The 16,787-nt window shown below is 42.2% G+C and overlaps 1 protein-coding gene across 11 annotated transcripts in view; it reads right to left on the bottom strand.

Annotated features, from left to right (window-relative positions):
- Window positions 1–16,787, bottom strand: part of BCAS3 (BCAS3 microtubule associated cell migration factor) — a 375,413-nt gene that overhangs the window by 218,794 nt on the left and 139,832 nt on the right. For all 11 annotated transcript variants that reach the window (XM_009902820.2, XM_054166698.1, XM_054166701.1 and 8 more), the window contains 3 exons: window positions 13,293–13,417; window positions 12,461–12,626; window positions 10,755–10,855 (listed from right to left, as the gene is read on the bottom strand). In XM_009902820.2, coding sequence (XP_009901122.1) covers window positions 10,755–10,855; window positions 12,461–12,626; window positions 13,293–13,417 — 392 coding nt within the window. The remainder of the gene's footprint in view (window positions 1–10,754; window positions 10,856–12,460; window positions 12,627–13,292; window positions 13,418–16,787) is intronic.

Raw genomic sequence — 16,787 nt, forward strand, 5'->3', positions numbered from 1 at the left:
GCTGCAGTGTTTTGTACCTTGCTAAAATAATTCAATGCTTTGAGTCTGAGCTGTGCCAATTTTTATACTTTTTGGCCATTCTTACACAAACATCTTGAACAAATATAGATCAAATATCAGAATGCAACTGGGTTTGCTTAATCTGGATATGCACAACATGCAGATTTTTGAATAATTAGCCTTGGAGTGAAAGAGTACAAAGGCCATGAGTGCTTGTTAAAATGCAAGGTGAGAATTAGAGCATGCAGCTTCTCTTTCTGCAGTAGAACAGGACCTGGGTTTCTCACTTCCACTTATAAAACAAAAAACTCCATCCACAAGCATTCAAGGTCACTTCAAAAAGCAGAGTGCTACCTACAGCAAAAGTCAGAGCTCTGCCATAAATATTTGGCAAAAGGGCAAAAAAGTCTTTGAGCTGCTCAAAAATAACACTAGCATCTTTAATCTCTGTCCTCCTTCAAGCAAAAAGGGATCTTCATCAAGCCTAAATCTGGAATATATTCCTGTTCCTCCATCCAGTTAGAAGTGCTGTGGTGAGTAGGTTGAGAGGGGCTCTCCTCACCCTCTACCCTGACCTGGTGAGGCTGTATCTGAAATATTGTGTCCAGTTTCTGGGCCCCTCAGTTCAAAAGGACCTCAGAAAACTGCTTCGAAGAGTCCAGCACGGAGCCACAAAGCTGCTGCTGGCAGTGGAACATCTCCCTGAGAGGACAGACTGAGGGAGCTGGGGCTCTGCAGCTTGAAGCAGGAGAACCTGTGGGATGCCCTCATTCCTGTTGATAAAGATGTGCAGGGCAGTGTGGGGAGGATGGAGCCAGGCTCTGCTGAGGGATGTCCAGTGACAGGACAGGGGGTAACAGAGCCCTGGAACAGCCTGCCCAGAGAGGTTGTGGAGTCTCCTCTGGAAGCATTCAAACCTCACCTGGATGCTTTCCTGTGTGACCTGCCCTAGATGATCCTGATATGGCAGGGGGGGGTGGACTGGATGATCTTTAGAGGTCCCTTCCAACCCCTAACATTCTGTGATCCTGACTAGCTCTGCTTAACTACTCCATGCTTATCTACAGAAAAAAATGATCTCAGCGAAAAAAATGTCATCTTCTTTCATCAATTGAACACTGCCATCTCATTTTCTACCCTCAAAGTGCAAGCTGCAGATGCTTACCAACATCCTAAGCTAACGTTAAAGTTTACAGGCTCCCTTCCCAGGAGTTACAGGATTAATCTTACTACTATACTTGGGGGTGAGGGGGAGGAATATTAAAAGCAAAGATCTGGAAAACAAAACAAAACTAAACCCACAAAACCAACAATCCAAACCCCAACAACCAACATGTTCCAAATTCAGTGCTTTGTGTTAATTGCTAGTACCAGGAAAACTGCACAGAAGTGACTGGAGAGACAAAAGTTTCGACACAAGCCAAAACAAAAGCTGAAATATAGCTCGGCTGATATCCCTCTGCAGCTCCAGGACCTGATTCACACAGCTCAATGATGAAAGATGAAAAACCCTCATTGTGCTGAACCTTTGCCATCACATTTAGTGACAAAGAAAGAAAACAACCAATTTCTATTAACCTCAACTCATCTGCACAGGCATTCCTGCCACGTGAGCAAGACCCAGCCAAATACAGATGCTTGATGAATATTGGAATTAACACACAGTGGTTTTGTTCAGAGATGGGCTAATTATACAATAAATACCTAGACCCAAGACAAGTCTTTATTCATCCCAAGATTATAAATTGTCATCTTTCAGCAGCATAGAAGTGTTGGAACAAAGAAACACTACAGCTCAATTGTAGCCTGCGCCCTTATGGCTTTAATTTGGGAACAATAAATCATTAGTTTTACTTAGTTCTGTGTACTTCTTGAACCAAAAGGTTTTAATTTTCTCATTTATATAAATAAGCTTTACACAATTCTCTTTAATTGAGAGTTATAGATGAAATTCCCAATGTGCTCTTCTCCAAGGGATGGATGCTTGTGCAAATTAAGAGCAAACAAAGGCATTTGCAGACTATAAAGAATATTTGTTCTGTGCTGCCTGCTGTACACATGCCTGCAGACACCCAAGGAGCTTTCCTTCATTTCAGCTGAATACACAAAATTTGTGTTTTGAAATATGGGTCTAAAATCCAGCAGAGACAGAAGCAGTGTACTCAATTAATTCATCAGCTCTGAAGTCTACCCTGTGTCCACCTGCAGCCTGCAGTGATGTCCATGGCAAACAGGTATGCGGAGTAAAACGCCACATCCCTTGGTTTCACATAAATCACACTTTAACAGATTATTTTGATGCTTTTTTTTCTGTGGTTCCCATGCTACACCTTAAACCTAGGGGTTTAGAGGCCTGAGGTAATCACATGCTTGTCAACAAGCTTCAGGAGTGCTTCTCTTAAAATCAAGCTCCACAATTTGAATGATTTACTTCATGCTGCTTCTGGAACTACTGGCATATTAGTTCCATCAGGTTACCCAAGACAAGTGGAGTGTGACAGCTGCGGTTTAGGTCTATATGCAGCCATTTCAAATTCCACAGGTTCACTTTCTTTCCATCTTACAGATGTGATCTCACTTCTGTCTGAGGTTGGGTTTGGTATCCCCCAGTCAGCTTTGCCATGTAGTTCAGGTCCAATGACTGCTTAGTGAGTTTTACCTCATGCATGTTCCTAAATCTTCTCCTGCAGCAGACAGCTCTGTGCCTGCTGGCTCTGCCTCTGCTCCAGTTTGATAGGAAAGCGAAGATGAGATTTTCAGTTCAGGCAGAATGCTCACAGCCACATTTCAAATGAACTCTCTGTAGTTTGGTGATATGCTCTACGTATTTTCACCTGTGGCTGTATGTTACTGAACAAAGTTCTGGTTTTAATGTTATTTTCCAGCTTGTAAACTTCTGCAGGAGCATGCCATGCAAATTAAAAGGTCCTTTCTTACCCAGAACTTCTCCCCACTCATTTTTTACCCTGTTAGGACTTTCTGAGATTCTTGTATGCATAAACATCATAAAAGTAGGCTTAACCACCCCTCCCTCCCCCCGTAAACCGGGAGTTTAGCCAGCCTAACAGTTATTTCACACTGCCAATTGCCTTACAGATTTATTCATTCATTATTTGTATACTGCCCACAGTTTATTAGGTGCTTTATAGACCATCCATTCTCTGTTTCAGAACTTTCATCTTACAGGAACAGGTAAGTCTGTAATCAGAATAGGAATGCTCCTTAGATTATCCCAGCTTTGATGACTGCTTTACTTGCTCCTTACTTTTCACCAGTCTGATAGTCAACAGCTTGGCTTTCCCCCCCACCCCCCCTGCCTAAAAAGTGCTGATTAGGTGTTCAGGCTTCACCATTACTCCTGGTTGCACTGCAAGAGGGGGATAGGTTCACTGTGCTTAACTCCAGCTTCCATTTCTAAAGTTCCCAGAGGAAACCAGTCAAGTACAATGAACATAAAACAGCTCGGCAGAGCTAGAACCTGATATTACTCACAGTACGGAGCACCTTAAGGCTGTTGAAGGCTTTAAATGCCCAGACTGTGAGCAGACTATCAGTTCTGCACCAAAGGATAACAGATATCTTCTTGCCTGAGCTAAAGAATAATTCCAACTGCACGAACCTATGGCGAGATCCATCTGATGGCCATCTTTAAAGAATTATGGAAGAGGTAACTATTTCTATAATTCACTGACTTCAAAAGTATGTTTGACATTATTGTCGGGAAAATTATGTTAACCATGGATTACTGTTACAATCAAAGTATGTAGTGAGAAGTCAAGAGGCTTAGTAGTAAATTTTCAAAGCGGTGCGTGGGGATTTAGCCGTTTGACTCCCATTAACGTCAATAGGAGTCGCGCGGCTAAATCCCTGTACACTGCTTTGAAAACTGACCCCTGCGTGTTGATGGACCCCTCTCTAAGAAGTTCCAGATGACCATGTAAGAATGGTAAAGAACTATTTCAGCATGTGCCCTTGTTCATTATTGTTGTTTGTACACATCTGAAAGTGTTTTAATTCCTGCGCGCAGGGCTGTTTCCAGCGGCTAGTTGGTAAAATGCGGATTAAGATGGGCAAGTACTCCGCCGTCTGATGAAGCCACGCGCAGGCCCAGGTGTAGATATGCATCAAAAACTTAACAGGCATTGCCAGTGCACCTTGCAGAGTTGACTTTTATCTACTGTGTCCACATTAGCTCACAAACACCAATTATGGCTGAAGAACGTATCAGATTTAGTCACTGCTCACACGCAACAGTGCGGCTCTTTCATGAAACGCCATCTGCCCTGCTCCTGTTTATCCCAATCAGTCCTCAGCTCAGCCAGGAATTACATTTGCTTCCCTTTACCACTCAATCCTGTTTCCTGTAGGGAGCAGGAAGTGCTGGTTACAGTTTTAGGGAAACACAGTTTTCCCTTAAACAAACACCAGGAATTACAATTTCATTAGAAACACCTTTACTGGAAGGGGAAGGTGATCCAGATTAGCTGGCAATCTGTTACGCCTCCAAGTCTGAGAAGCAAACCTGAAAATTCCATTTTCACTGTGACTACTGCCATAAAAATCCCCAAATCCATGCAACAACTCTTTAAGAGAAATGCATGCTTGGAATCGGTTTCACTGGAAATGTAACTGCAGCCATAAAATCTATATAAAAATACATAGATTTATGAATTATAGACACAATCTGATAGAGCTTTAAACACAGCAAAACATTCCAGCTGTGAAATGTTTCTTCAAATTGCCAAAATTCCCCTACCACAAGCTTTATGTGTCTCACTCCTAGCTCAAATACACACACTCACTCCTAGTTCATAGACACACACACTCAGAACTTCATGTAATGTTTAGTGAGAGGACCTGAATCAAGAGGAATACTTAAGTGTTCATTTGCTGAAAACTCTGAACCCAATTTTTTCTGCATAGAAACATCCTCCTCAAAAATATCAAGGAATTTTTTCCCCCAAGTATGGATTTTTACAGGACATATGCATGAATCCTTCCAAACTACTGCTATGGGAGACTCAGGAAGTTCTTTTAGCAAGTATAGAATCATAGACTGGTTCGGGTTGGAAGGGACCTCCAAAGGTCATGCAGTCCAACCCCATTTCAGTGAGCAGGGACATCCTCCACTATATCAGGTTGTTCAGAGCCTTGTCAAGCATCACTTTGAATATCTCCAGGGATGGGGCCTCAACTACCTTCCTGGGCAACTTGATCCAGTATTCCACCATCCTCATGGTGCAGAACTCGTTCCTAACATCCAGTCTAAATCTTCTCTTCTCTTACTTCAAACCACTGCAGGGACACCTTCCACTAGCCCAGGTTGCTCAAGGTCTCATCCAATCGGGCCTCGAACACCTTCTGGGAGGGGGCATCCACAACCTCCCTGGGAAACCTGTTCCAGGGTCTCCACACCCTCACTGTAAAGAATTTCTTCCTAATCTCCAGTCTAAATCTCCCCTCCTCCAGCTCACAGCCATTGACCCTCATCCTATCACCACAAGCCCTTGTAAAAAGTCCCTCCCCAGCTCTCCTGTAGCCCTCTTCAGGTACTGGAAGGCTGCTCTAAGGTCTCCCTGGAGCCTTCTCTTCTCCAGGCTGACCAGCCCCAACTCTTGCAGCCTGTCCCCATAGGGGAGGTGCTCCAGCCCTGTGAAATACAGAGGCAGAAAGCTGAGAAGTGGCAGAACACTAAATAAAATTGTCAGTCCCAGTTCATTAGCCTGTTGCCAGACCTCCACCACGCTCTGCTGAGCTGGGAGAAAGGTCTGCAGACCAGTACGACCAGATTCCTCACTGGGCCTGCTTGGTGTAACTCGTGTGGCAGCAGCTTGGCTTGCGTTACGCTCCTTGGAGCTTGTTTTCCATGGTATCTGTCTTCACAGCACATATTCACGCAGTTATTTAACACAGTCTCCATTCTCACTGCAAAATATTCACCAGCTCTCTGGATGGAATTTTTATTTCCATCAGTGGAATGTATCAAAGGAATATAAACGAGGCCATAGAGAACCACAATGTTGCTTAGAGACGAAAGCCTTGCTCAGGGTGCACAGCTTTCATTAGAGGGAGCAGGAAGTGCAAACATGATGTCAGAGTTACAGAGATTATCTGTATAAATTGTGTTATCATTTAGCCCAAACAAACAGTGAGGAAAGGCTAACCCCCCTCCCTTTGAAGACAATGAATAGTTGCTAAGTTTGACTTCTAATGAAAGCCATTTTCAGGCAAACACAAGATATGTACAGCAGTTGGTCCAGAAATGAAAATCTGTTGTAACAGCCAAAAGTCAAAGGCAGCCATAAATACAGACCTTAATCTTTTCAAGAATCCCTTAACGAAGCCTATAAAACTGATTATATCTCCAGGCCTAACTCAAGTGCAAATTCTTCCTCAGAAATAAGTAACAGCCCTGCAAGCATTACTTGGAGAGCGGTACAGGAACAAAGATCGAGACCACAGAGTACTGGTTTCGACCTGAAGACGGTGGAATATGAATTACACTGCATTTAGAATAAACAGCTAAGGAGCCAGCAGAACCTCAGCTGCATGGCAGTTTCTCTGAGAGGGAAACAACCTCCAGAAGCGGTCAGAGAGGGCTGAAGGAACACTGCATCATTCCTTTTAACACAACAGAAATGCTCTTTGATTATTTAAAAGCCAATTGCAAAGATCTGTCTTCAAAACCTCCTAGTGCAGGTTTAATAGCAAAGAGGTGCAAGGACACTTACCAGCAACACTCCAGCAGAGCAGAGACTTTTGTTTTAACAAAATCTATATTTATACGATTACATTTCCTATGGTTGAGGGCAGCCGTAATTAATGGATTTCCCTCCTTCCCCTAATGCAGTCATTTGTCAATTTAAACACAGAATGTCCAATCAATTTTGATGTATTTAGTAAGCAATTTGTCAAAGAGTACTGCATACCAGTTAATATATTAATTCTTGTCACTGGGCTGCTTCTGACAGCTGCAGGTCATCTCCATGAAATTGGTCCCGATGAGCCAAAACCCTTGCCTGGAATATGAAGGTGCCCTTGCCAGAGCCAGAGGAGAGAAATCATATCTCATTTTATTCAATATCTGTATTTGTGGGGGGGAATTTTTGGTTGGTTGGTGGGGTTTTTTTGGGGGGCAGGGGGTGTGCAGTTGACCTGCTTTCAAGGTGTTTTTTCCCGTAATTGTCCATGTTTCAGAGACTTCAGCTACAGTCCTTTCCTCCAGCGCAATGAAAAAGTGAAGTTCAAAGAGGAAGGGGAAGGAAGAAGGAAACAAGAAGTCTGCAAAGAGGCTGTGAGACTTCCTGCTGTCAGGCAAAGTTACCAATTGCCGCTGCAGTTCCATTTTGTGCCATGCACATGTCTGCAGGAATGCAAACGTGCTAAAATGCAAGGTGCAGAAGTCAGGGCAAGGAACAGGAGTTAAGTCAATCAAGTATCTAAGACTTTGGGTCATGGTAAGTGAGGGAAAAGTATTCACAGAGAGAATATGAACCTGAATACGAACAGCAGATTGTCATGGACACGAAAAGCACACCTTAAGAGCAGGTCTCAAGAGTTTATCCTACCAGAAGCATCTTAATTGCTAAGCACTAAATGGGCAGAAGCAAGTGGTTTTAAAGAGCAAGTCATGATGAAGCTTGGTAGCTCTCTGAAGAAAGCCAAGTCTTCCTGTGGACCACAAAACCCCTCCTATCTCTCTCACACAATGCTCCTCCTGCTGCCAGGACTGTCCAGCCGTACCAGGTGATGGGATTCATGTCAAGGAAAAACATCTAGGAAGAATAAAACATGACTTATGTTTCCTTCCCGTGTTGTGATTAGGTTGAGGAGTTGCTCAGAACACAGGCAAATGAAGACATAAATAAGGTAAAATACTCTGTATTAAACCTGAGAAGGGTAGGAAAGAAACCTCTAGCACCTACCACCTTTTAGGACTGGTTATTTCTACTCTGACCAACTGCAAAAAAAAGCCTGAACTAGTGAGGAGCAGGATACTGATGCTTCCTGCAGGCCAGCAGGTTGTGGAGTTTAACACACAAATGCTCTTTCAAGCCATGAGCTTAGAGATAGATCCAGAGCTCTTGCTGCCCACTTTCTCACCTCTCTGCAGCAGCCAGGGCTGTGATAAAGTGCTCAGGTAGATATGAACTGCATACTCTGATCCAGGTTTCTGCAGCAGATGTCACAGATGACCTCAAAGCAACGAAACAGCTGTGCTAATCCACTTACAAATACCCTTGGGATAAAGGTCTTGGACACTTGTTGTACCAAATATTTCTGCAAACAATGGTTCCTTGTTAGCTGTGAATGTAACTTGAAGATTCTTTACAAATATTAAAAGCCGAACCCTGTGTAAATAACCAAATGCAGTGTTTGGAGAACGTTCTCTTTTTATCACAAGAACTCACTGGCCTCCTTTATACTTTCCAGAGATTAAGGAAGATTTTGGTCCTGTGTTTTGGCATCAGACTACATATTTATGAGAACCTGCAGAGTGTAGTGCTCCAAGCAGCCCGCCAGACGTTTCATTGTTCCGTCCGTCTGCTGACAGAGGTACTCTGTGCTAAAAAGCACACTGAGTATTTTTCAATGACCCAGGGGGCAAAGGTCACTTATTATAAATGGATAATGAGACCTAATGCAATGTTCTGAGTGTGGACAAAGAAAGGGTCTATCCATACCCCCTTGTGACTTGGTCATTCAGGCTTTTATTTCCCCTGCACACTTAATGGAGCCAAACAATTGGCAGAAATGCTATACAGAAACTGAGAGAAACTGCTGTATTCTGCCTCTGATGGACAGATACAAATAGTGACCCTGAAACGGCGCCAGAATTCCTCTTACCACTAACGTGGCAGACAGATGCAACATTCACCCTAACCCCCTATTTAGCCATTTGCTGGCAATTAAACTTCCTGACGGAAGCGATAGCACATCAAACCACAGGCTTCAGCTAATGTCAGCCCCATTACACTGCTGCAGGTAAGCAGAGCCAGACAACTCCTTTCTAGCAGGGCTTTAACAGGGGGAAGGCTAACAGGTGTCTTGGGCTCCTTTGTGTGAATCCTGGTTTGACTCCATCTCTTCAGGAACTTCACCGAGTAGCTTCAGATAGAATAAATCCAGCGGTCAAATAAAACTTCAAAGAAGATCAGATATACACAAACCTCTCTCTTAATGCCAGTTTTACTATGTCCTCTAAATACCTTTTTGTCTTTAGTGTTTATTATTCTATTTTTCTTGACATTCCAAGCCCATCTTAAAGAACTAGCAAGGGGGTTAGACTAGACGATCTCCAGAGGTCCCTTCCAACCCCTACCATTCAATGAGTCTATAAATTCCTCTTATGTGAACTCAAATCTGAATGAAAATTCTTCATGCAATTGGAATAACACAAATTCATTGCTGGGTTGACACTTAGTATTCTTCCTTTTCAAAGTTTCCAGTACAAAACCATTTGCAATGTGTAGTATGGGCTTGCACAACTCCTTTCAGACATCCTCATTTGAATATAGTGATCTCTATTTATACAGTAAAATATTATACAGCCAAAACACAGCCTTGCAATGGCCTTTAGTCTCAAAGCAGAACTTGCATACCTCGAAATGGAATAAAATAATGCATGGATCTAGCCAAAAACTTGTAGGCCAAAGGCACATTTAACACACTGTCATGAGTTATTAATTACTTTTTCATATTCTTTTTTACCTTTTGAGTTATCTTCCTTTTTTTAGGCTCACAGGAAAAAGGAAGATCCTAACCCTGCAGTTTTCCAGAACATTTTCAGCTCAGAGCACATGCAACAGATGGACAGGTAGAAGCAGCAAATCTTAGCTGGCACCAGTGTTGCTTCTACCAGTCACATTCAGACATTCTGCCTTTTGGCCCAGATGTCCACTCTCTGCATTTTAAAATGCCTGTGTCATATAACATGCTGGCATTAGTTGCACTGACAACTGTGCAGAGGGTTTAGTTTCCCCATGGGTACCTTTACATATGCCAAGAGTTGTTCCCTTGTGAAACTTTGACTGCTTTATCACTTTGGTCTTGATGATACCCAAGATTAGGAGAAAAAAAAAGAGAGAGACTTGCTACTCAATGTTCTTCTCTTTTTGGAACTGTTAACATGAAATATAGCATAAACAGTCATTTATCTAGAAAACCAATCTAAAATACGTGAGTTCAGATATCAGCTGTAAGATACAGGCATAGAAATGTTTCTGCATGTGCCATGCCATGCACATTGGCTCCCTGTGAATGATGTGGCTGGATAAGACACAGGAGGAGGCAGGTGGGCAGCCATCCCTGGAAGCGATGCCAAGGCTCCTAAGGGAAGCAGCTGTCTGCAACTCTGCCTGGAAGCAGCCCAGCAATCAGGAGTTCCAGGGCAGAGGGAAAATGCAGATACACTCACTTGTCACTAAGTATTGAACTCATGAGAGAAAAAGGCTAAAAGCACAAGAAGAAATGAAGTGAGGAAACCCTCACTCGAGGAGATCCAGTGGGTCACACTTGCAAAGCCTGCCAAGCACTCACATTTTGGCTCTGTCAGAGCCTCACAACTCTGATTCATATGTAAAAAAAATCAACTGTTCTCTACCCCACCATTATTAACACAGTGGACTACACAAAGCCCTATTCTGGGGTACAATATGGACTGAGATCAACATACATTGTAAAACTGACTCTGAAAGTCACACACAGCTTAAAACACGCACACAAGACAAGACAAAAAGTTGTCAGCTACTTACAGCCAGCCAGAAGATACTGGTAGTACTGCACAGCATCTGCAGCCAGGAGCAGTGGATGGTTTGCATTAAATGGTGGCTGGAGTTCATTCCACTGAGGAGTTCTGAGGTAAAACACAAGACTATTAATATTTTAGCTAATACAGAGAATGTAAATCAGTGTTTCTGTCATCACATGTAATTATCTATACAAGCTCACAAAATGTTTGTAATTATTTAAATTAGCTTGTTCAAACACTGCAAACACCACAGGCAGCTGAGCAGCATGAGCAAACCCTGCAGACTGAGAGGCAAAGACAACGCCTGCGGCGCGTATTGCGCAAAGAAAACATTTTGGAGGCGGTTTAGATGAACTTGGGGAAGCAGATTTAGGACCATTTTATGTCATGCTGACGTTATATAAACACCCACCAGAAAGTGGGGAACTTTTTTGTTCTGTTAGCCAGCGCTGCTTGGGTACTGGGAAGCCATTGAGCCCTTAAAAACTGTGAAAATAAAGCTGTGTAAAGTTAGGGGCTATTGATCCAATTAGAATTTTCAATTCCATTACAACCTCCTCATTTCAACAGTAATGGGCTAGAAGTCTGTGTTGTAATTTTAATTAGGGTGGGCCATTCCTAAATAGCTTGGTAAATCAAGTATTGATCAACCTAGCCCAGCCATAAGCAGCACTAAGGAATATGGGAGCCAAGAAAAATCGATAGGGAAATATCTTAAAACGTCAAAAGCACTGACAACACTTTCTCATCAAGTTTGGTTTACTTTCTTCCATGTGTCAGGAATCATTTCTTCAACTGTCTTAAGAAATGCTACCTTCAGCTACTCACAGGATAACTTGCCTAGTTCTTTGCAACGCTTCGTGGTGGCAACCTCACTCCTGTCTCATGGCAGAGTTCTGGACTTTAACACTATTGAAATAATTGAGTTTAGTCCTTATATAAAAAGCTGAAGTACAACATGATCATTTCAAATCACCAGCTGATGAGGAGCTCTGCTGATCCATAAACACGTTCATGTAGCTTCACATCTACAAAGTATTTTGATGCTCCCATTCAGACATAGAATCACAGAACACTAGGGGTTGGAAGGGATGTCTAGAGATCATGGAGCCCAACCCCCCTGCCAAAGCAGGATCACCTAGGGCAGGCCAGAGAGGAATCCATTCAAACAGGTCTTGAAAGTGTTGAGAGGAGTCTTCACAACCTCTCTGGGCAGACTGCTCCAGGCCTCCAACACCCTCACAGCAGAGAGGTTTCTCCTCATGTTGAGGTGGAACTTTCTATGTTTCAGCTCATACCCATTGTTCCTTCTCCTATCTCTGGGCACCATCAAAGAGAGCCTGGCACCTTCTTCTTCACACCCACCCCTCAGATATTTATAGACATTGATAAGATCCTTTCTTAGGCTTCTCCCCTCAAGACAAAACAGCCCCAGATCTCTTTCTTTCTTCAGAAGAGAGATGTTTAAGTCACTTAAACACGCTTGTAGCTCTCTTGTGGACTCTCTCGACTATATCCCTGTCTCTCCTGAACTAGGGAGCCAAAAACTGTAAGCATGTAAGCACTGACATTCAAGGTAGGCTTGAATTTGCTATCAAGAGTCCTCTATAAAAATAGAGTTGAAAACCACAACGTACTTCATTTACTGCTTCCAAAACAAAAGAGCACAACCATTTTCTGGACAAAAAGAAGGAAAAAAGAATGAGCTACCTAACCAAAGTCCAGCTGGCTCTTGGGCAGGTCATCATTTCCAGAGGTGTGTCATCACTGATCTTGGGAGCAGTGCTGAGGGGACGTGGTTCCAGTACGTGCTCCACCAGGCTGCCGTAACAACTGATAATATACAGCGACTCCACTACGAACTGCTTGGACTGATCTGTTTGCAAGGAGAAACAAAATCTTATTGCAATGGCTCAGAAGAAGCAGGGGGGTGGAAAAAACATTTGCAGATGCAGTGGACTTCTTAATCTTTTAAATCTCTTGCCTTTTTATTTCTGCAATCCAAAATGTGAATTAAAAGAGAGAAAATTGTACAAAGCACACAGTTTCCCCCTTGTTTCCAAAAAATAGGAATGCCTCATGTAAGAGAAGGTGGGACACAGTTTCTCATCAAAGTTGTGTTCAGGTAATCACACATTGCCAAACATAATTCTGCTTGTTAGCTTGAGCAAAGGTGTCTCACCTTCACCTGACAGTGAAACTTCACATAGTGTCCTTAGTCTGAACTTCCAAAGTTTGCTTTCTGTCATTGTATCATAATAAAAGATCAATTATTTTTTCTCACTAATTAATATTCTTGTAAATTTTTCTATTTACCAAAGCCACCCTACTCATATTCCCCAAAGTCTCCGTTGTCACTGAGTTTAAGGAACAAAGCCAACAGACAAATAGAATCATAGAATCACTAAGGTTGGAGAAGACCTTCAAGACTGAGCCCAAGTGCAAAGTACCTTCTGCTCAGAAGCCATCACAAAATGAGAAAATAAACTAAAAAATGGAAATGGAAATTGAAATTCAAGTCTTGTTGTTGTGATGCACCAACCTTTTTCTCTTTTCAGACCAGGATTGTTTGCAAACCACGACCTTGATGATCCAAAGACTGCAGCGACACAAAATTCTCCTCCCACAGACTTACTGGGTGAAATCTGTGGAGCTGGTTTGGATTTGCTTGAGAGAAAGAACAAAATAAAATGATGAAGGTTAGCTCTCAAAAAAATGAAGATGTCCCTTGCTTAATAAGCATTTTAAGATATTAACTCAGAGGTGGTGACTATCTACAGCTACCATAAGAGCCAGCAGGGTGTACAGATCCTTAGTGCTTCTTTGTAACAGGTCCTAAGTTCTCCTTGCTCACCGAACTCATTAACTCAAGGAAGAGAACTGCCTCATAAAGGAGAATTAGTTTTACTGTTTAAAAGACACAACATGGAATATTTCCACTGAATAGAAACAGCTTCTGGAGTGAATACAAACATTTCTAATTGTAAGTCCTTTGGGAATGAAAATACAGATTCTGGGTCAGTCCTTCCAGGTGGTTGGTATCTTCTTACATTTTCAAAAGAAGCTCCCAATTACTGCACACACTGATTGCTGATCAGCACAGTCCTGATGGCACTGAAACTGTGAGGGTGGATGTGACATGGGGAAATGGGGAAGAGGGAACAACATGCTGAGGGTACAAGGGAAAGGAAACAATGAGCTAGGTGTTAAGACAAATGAGGAATTCTGTCACATAAGCAGAGATGAAGTTGCATTCCCCTCTGAAACTCCACAGTGTGCACACAGCACAATGGTTTATAATGTTTCATTCAGACATCATTCAGTGCTTCAGATTCCTGCTTACAGGAATGCAAAGAAAACATTCTGCTTTGTATCAGCTCAAAACTATGCTCAGAGCATTGCCCATTTCCTCAGTTCATTAAACCAGGATTTCACCCTTTCCTTAAGAGAAAAGCTGTTGGAGAAGTTCACAAAGGATTGTTCCTACTCCTCTCTCTTCCTTTTTTCCACCAGTCTTTTTAATTGGATTATTTTATGTTTCTCTCTCTACTCTTATTCACTGCTCCCTTCTCTTGCTACCTCTTCCTTCCTTCTGTAAGAAAACCAAATTAAATCAGAATTAAACTCCTGCACCTGCCCAAAGATCTGTGTCTTGGGCCCGCATAGTTCAGTCTTGATCTCTCTGAAAGAAATGGCAAAGCTCTTACTGATCTCCAACACTTAATTTCCTCCCAACCACTAGCTGCAGTAAGTGACACGTGGAAATATGGCATATAGTTAAAAACACAGAGCCTCCACTATCCCTGTCATCCACCCCGAAACATTTTAACTTGAACTCACCTAGAGCAGCAAACACTTTTTTTGCAGCACACCAGAAAAGAGGTCACTTAGGAAAATGGGAGAAGGGAGTAATTGTCTGCACTTGTGCTGTATGTTCAGAGCCAGGTTTCTGAAAGGGATTTACTGCAAGTGTGACTGAGCTTCCCAGCACCTTGTGCAGTGTTACTCTGGCAGTCTTACAGATAGACTTGCTAAAGCACAGAGGGGCTAAGCTACCTGCCATAATTCACACACACAACAAGCCTGTGGTCACACCTTTCATGTAGAAGGAAATAATCATCACCATCATTCTTTCCAAAGGAATTCCATCACACTGACCAGAGCCAATGGAAAGATTCAGACAAAGTTTCCTGGTCTTAGATCAGCCTTGAAGCACTCTGCAGGCAGGAGAAGCTAGAATATCCCAAAAGAGCAATTGCAATCTATAGTCAGTAACTCTGATATTGAACCACCACAAAGCACTTAATATCCAACTGTTCAAACTACAGCTTCGGATTACTGGGTCAGAAATCTGTGTTCCAAAAAGTTCCTGACTATAAATCTATTCCCTTGCTTGCAGTGGCACTCCATGATCTGTATTAGAATCTTTTAATTGATATTAACATATTACATATTTATTGGCTGCTCAGAAGAATTCAGAACAGATTCCTGACACTTTGAAATAGTCATCTGTGACAGAAACAATATTTTTAACCAGTTCTGGAAGTAACTCTATTAATAACTGGGTTTAGCTCTCATCTTCCAAATATTCATACAGTAATACACCTGCACCATCCCTGGAGGTGTTCAAGAAATGCGTGGACGTAGTACTTTGGGACATGGTTTAATGGCCCTGGTGGCGTCAGTTTGAACTTGATCTTAGAAGTCTTTCCCAACCAAGACAATTCTCTGATACTATAAACCTTAGAGGAAATGGTCTAAGCTACATTCTATTTACATCACATCTTTTAGACATACATCTCTCATGGCATGCATTTCAGTGTCGGTTTCAGTGCCAAAACATTCTCCCTTCAAGAAGGATGTTTTGTAGACAGAAAGAGCAGACCTTGTAAACCAGGATTACTCATGTGGTGAAACTTAGTCCTGCAGAAAAATAACAACAACCAAACAAATATGCCCATTGCATCCTGCTGGATTAGACACATCTCTGAAAGCACTGAGGAGATGCCAACAAGTCCATTCTGAACACTACTGTAAGTAAGGAATCTTTCATTCTAACACCATTTTGCTTTATCTCCATGTCTTCATCAATACATTCCAACCGCAAATTCCTCCCTTCAGTAAACCTCCAAAGCCCACTTATTTCCAGTATCAGTAATGCCATTAGAAAAATACATTTTCATGTCACTGGGAGATTTTTAACAACTTGGAAACTACAAATCCTCATTATTATGTAGATGCAAAATCCTCTTAGTTTTACAAACGAGGACAGAACAATAATGTTGAAGGTAGGTGGTGAATGACTTGTTTCTGCTATGAACTCCTGCTCTCTGCTTGCTCTTAGCTTGTCAGCACTTCATAAATTGTTCCAAGAACTGAAATTAAGGCAAGTTTGGTCTCCCTTTTAAAACCAGCTAATTTCAAAGACTCTTCACAATACAGTAACTTCCTGAGGATTGTACCCTAACTTTCAAAAGACTGTACCATATTTTTACTGAAAGGAGAAGAGAAGCAACTTGTTGGGAATCAACAATTAAAACAAGAAAGTGAAGCTAATGGGACCAGAACACTCACAGATTGAATTGGGTTGGAAGGGACACTCAAAGGTCATCTTGTCCAACCCCCTGCAATGAGCAGGGACACTTCCAACTAGATCAGGCTGCCCAGGCTCACATTGAGTTTAATCTTGAAAGACTCGAGCGACTCCACTTTTGATTTTGAATGACTCCACTCACCTTTATAATTTCAGTCCTCCACATCAGAAACAACAGCACTATGTCTATGACACAAGGAGGATTAAAAGCAGTGTGCTGGGGCTACCCAGCTACACCAAGAATTCAGTGAGACACAGCAGTATTTTTACCCCAATTTATCTCTGCAGAAACTCACAGCAAGCAGAACAATAGTAATAACAACAACCAAAAAAATCTTTCCACTGTGTAGCTCTTGTTCTGCTACAAATTTAATAAGAGCTGTGCCTCAGCTGAAGACCATGTTCATGTCATTTTGATTACCAACAGCTGACACTCACCTATCC

Source organism: Dryobates pubescens, chromosome 13 (assembly GCF_014839835.1).
Source record: "Dryobates pubescens isolate bDryPub1 chromosome 13, bDryPub1.pri, whole genome shotgun sequence".
Classification (NCBI taxonomy): Eukaryota; Metazoa; Chordata; class Aves; order Piciformes; family Picidae; genus Dryobates; species Dryobates pubescens.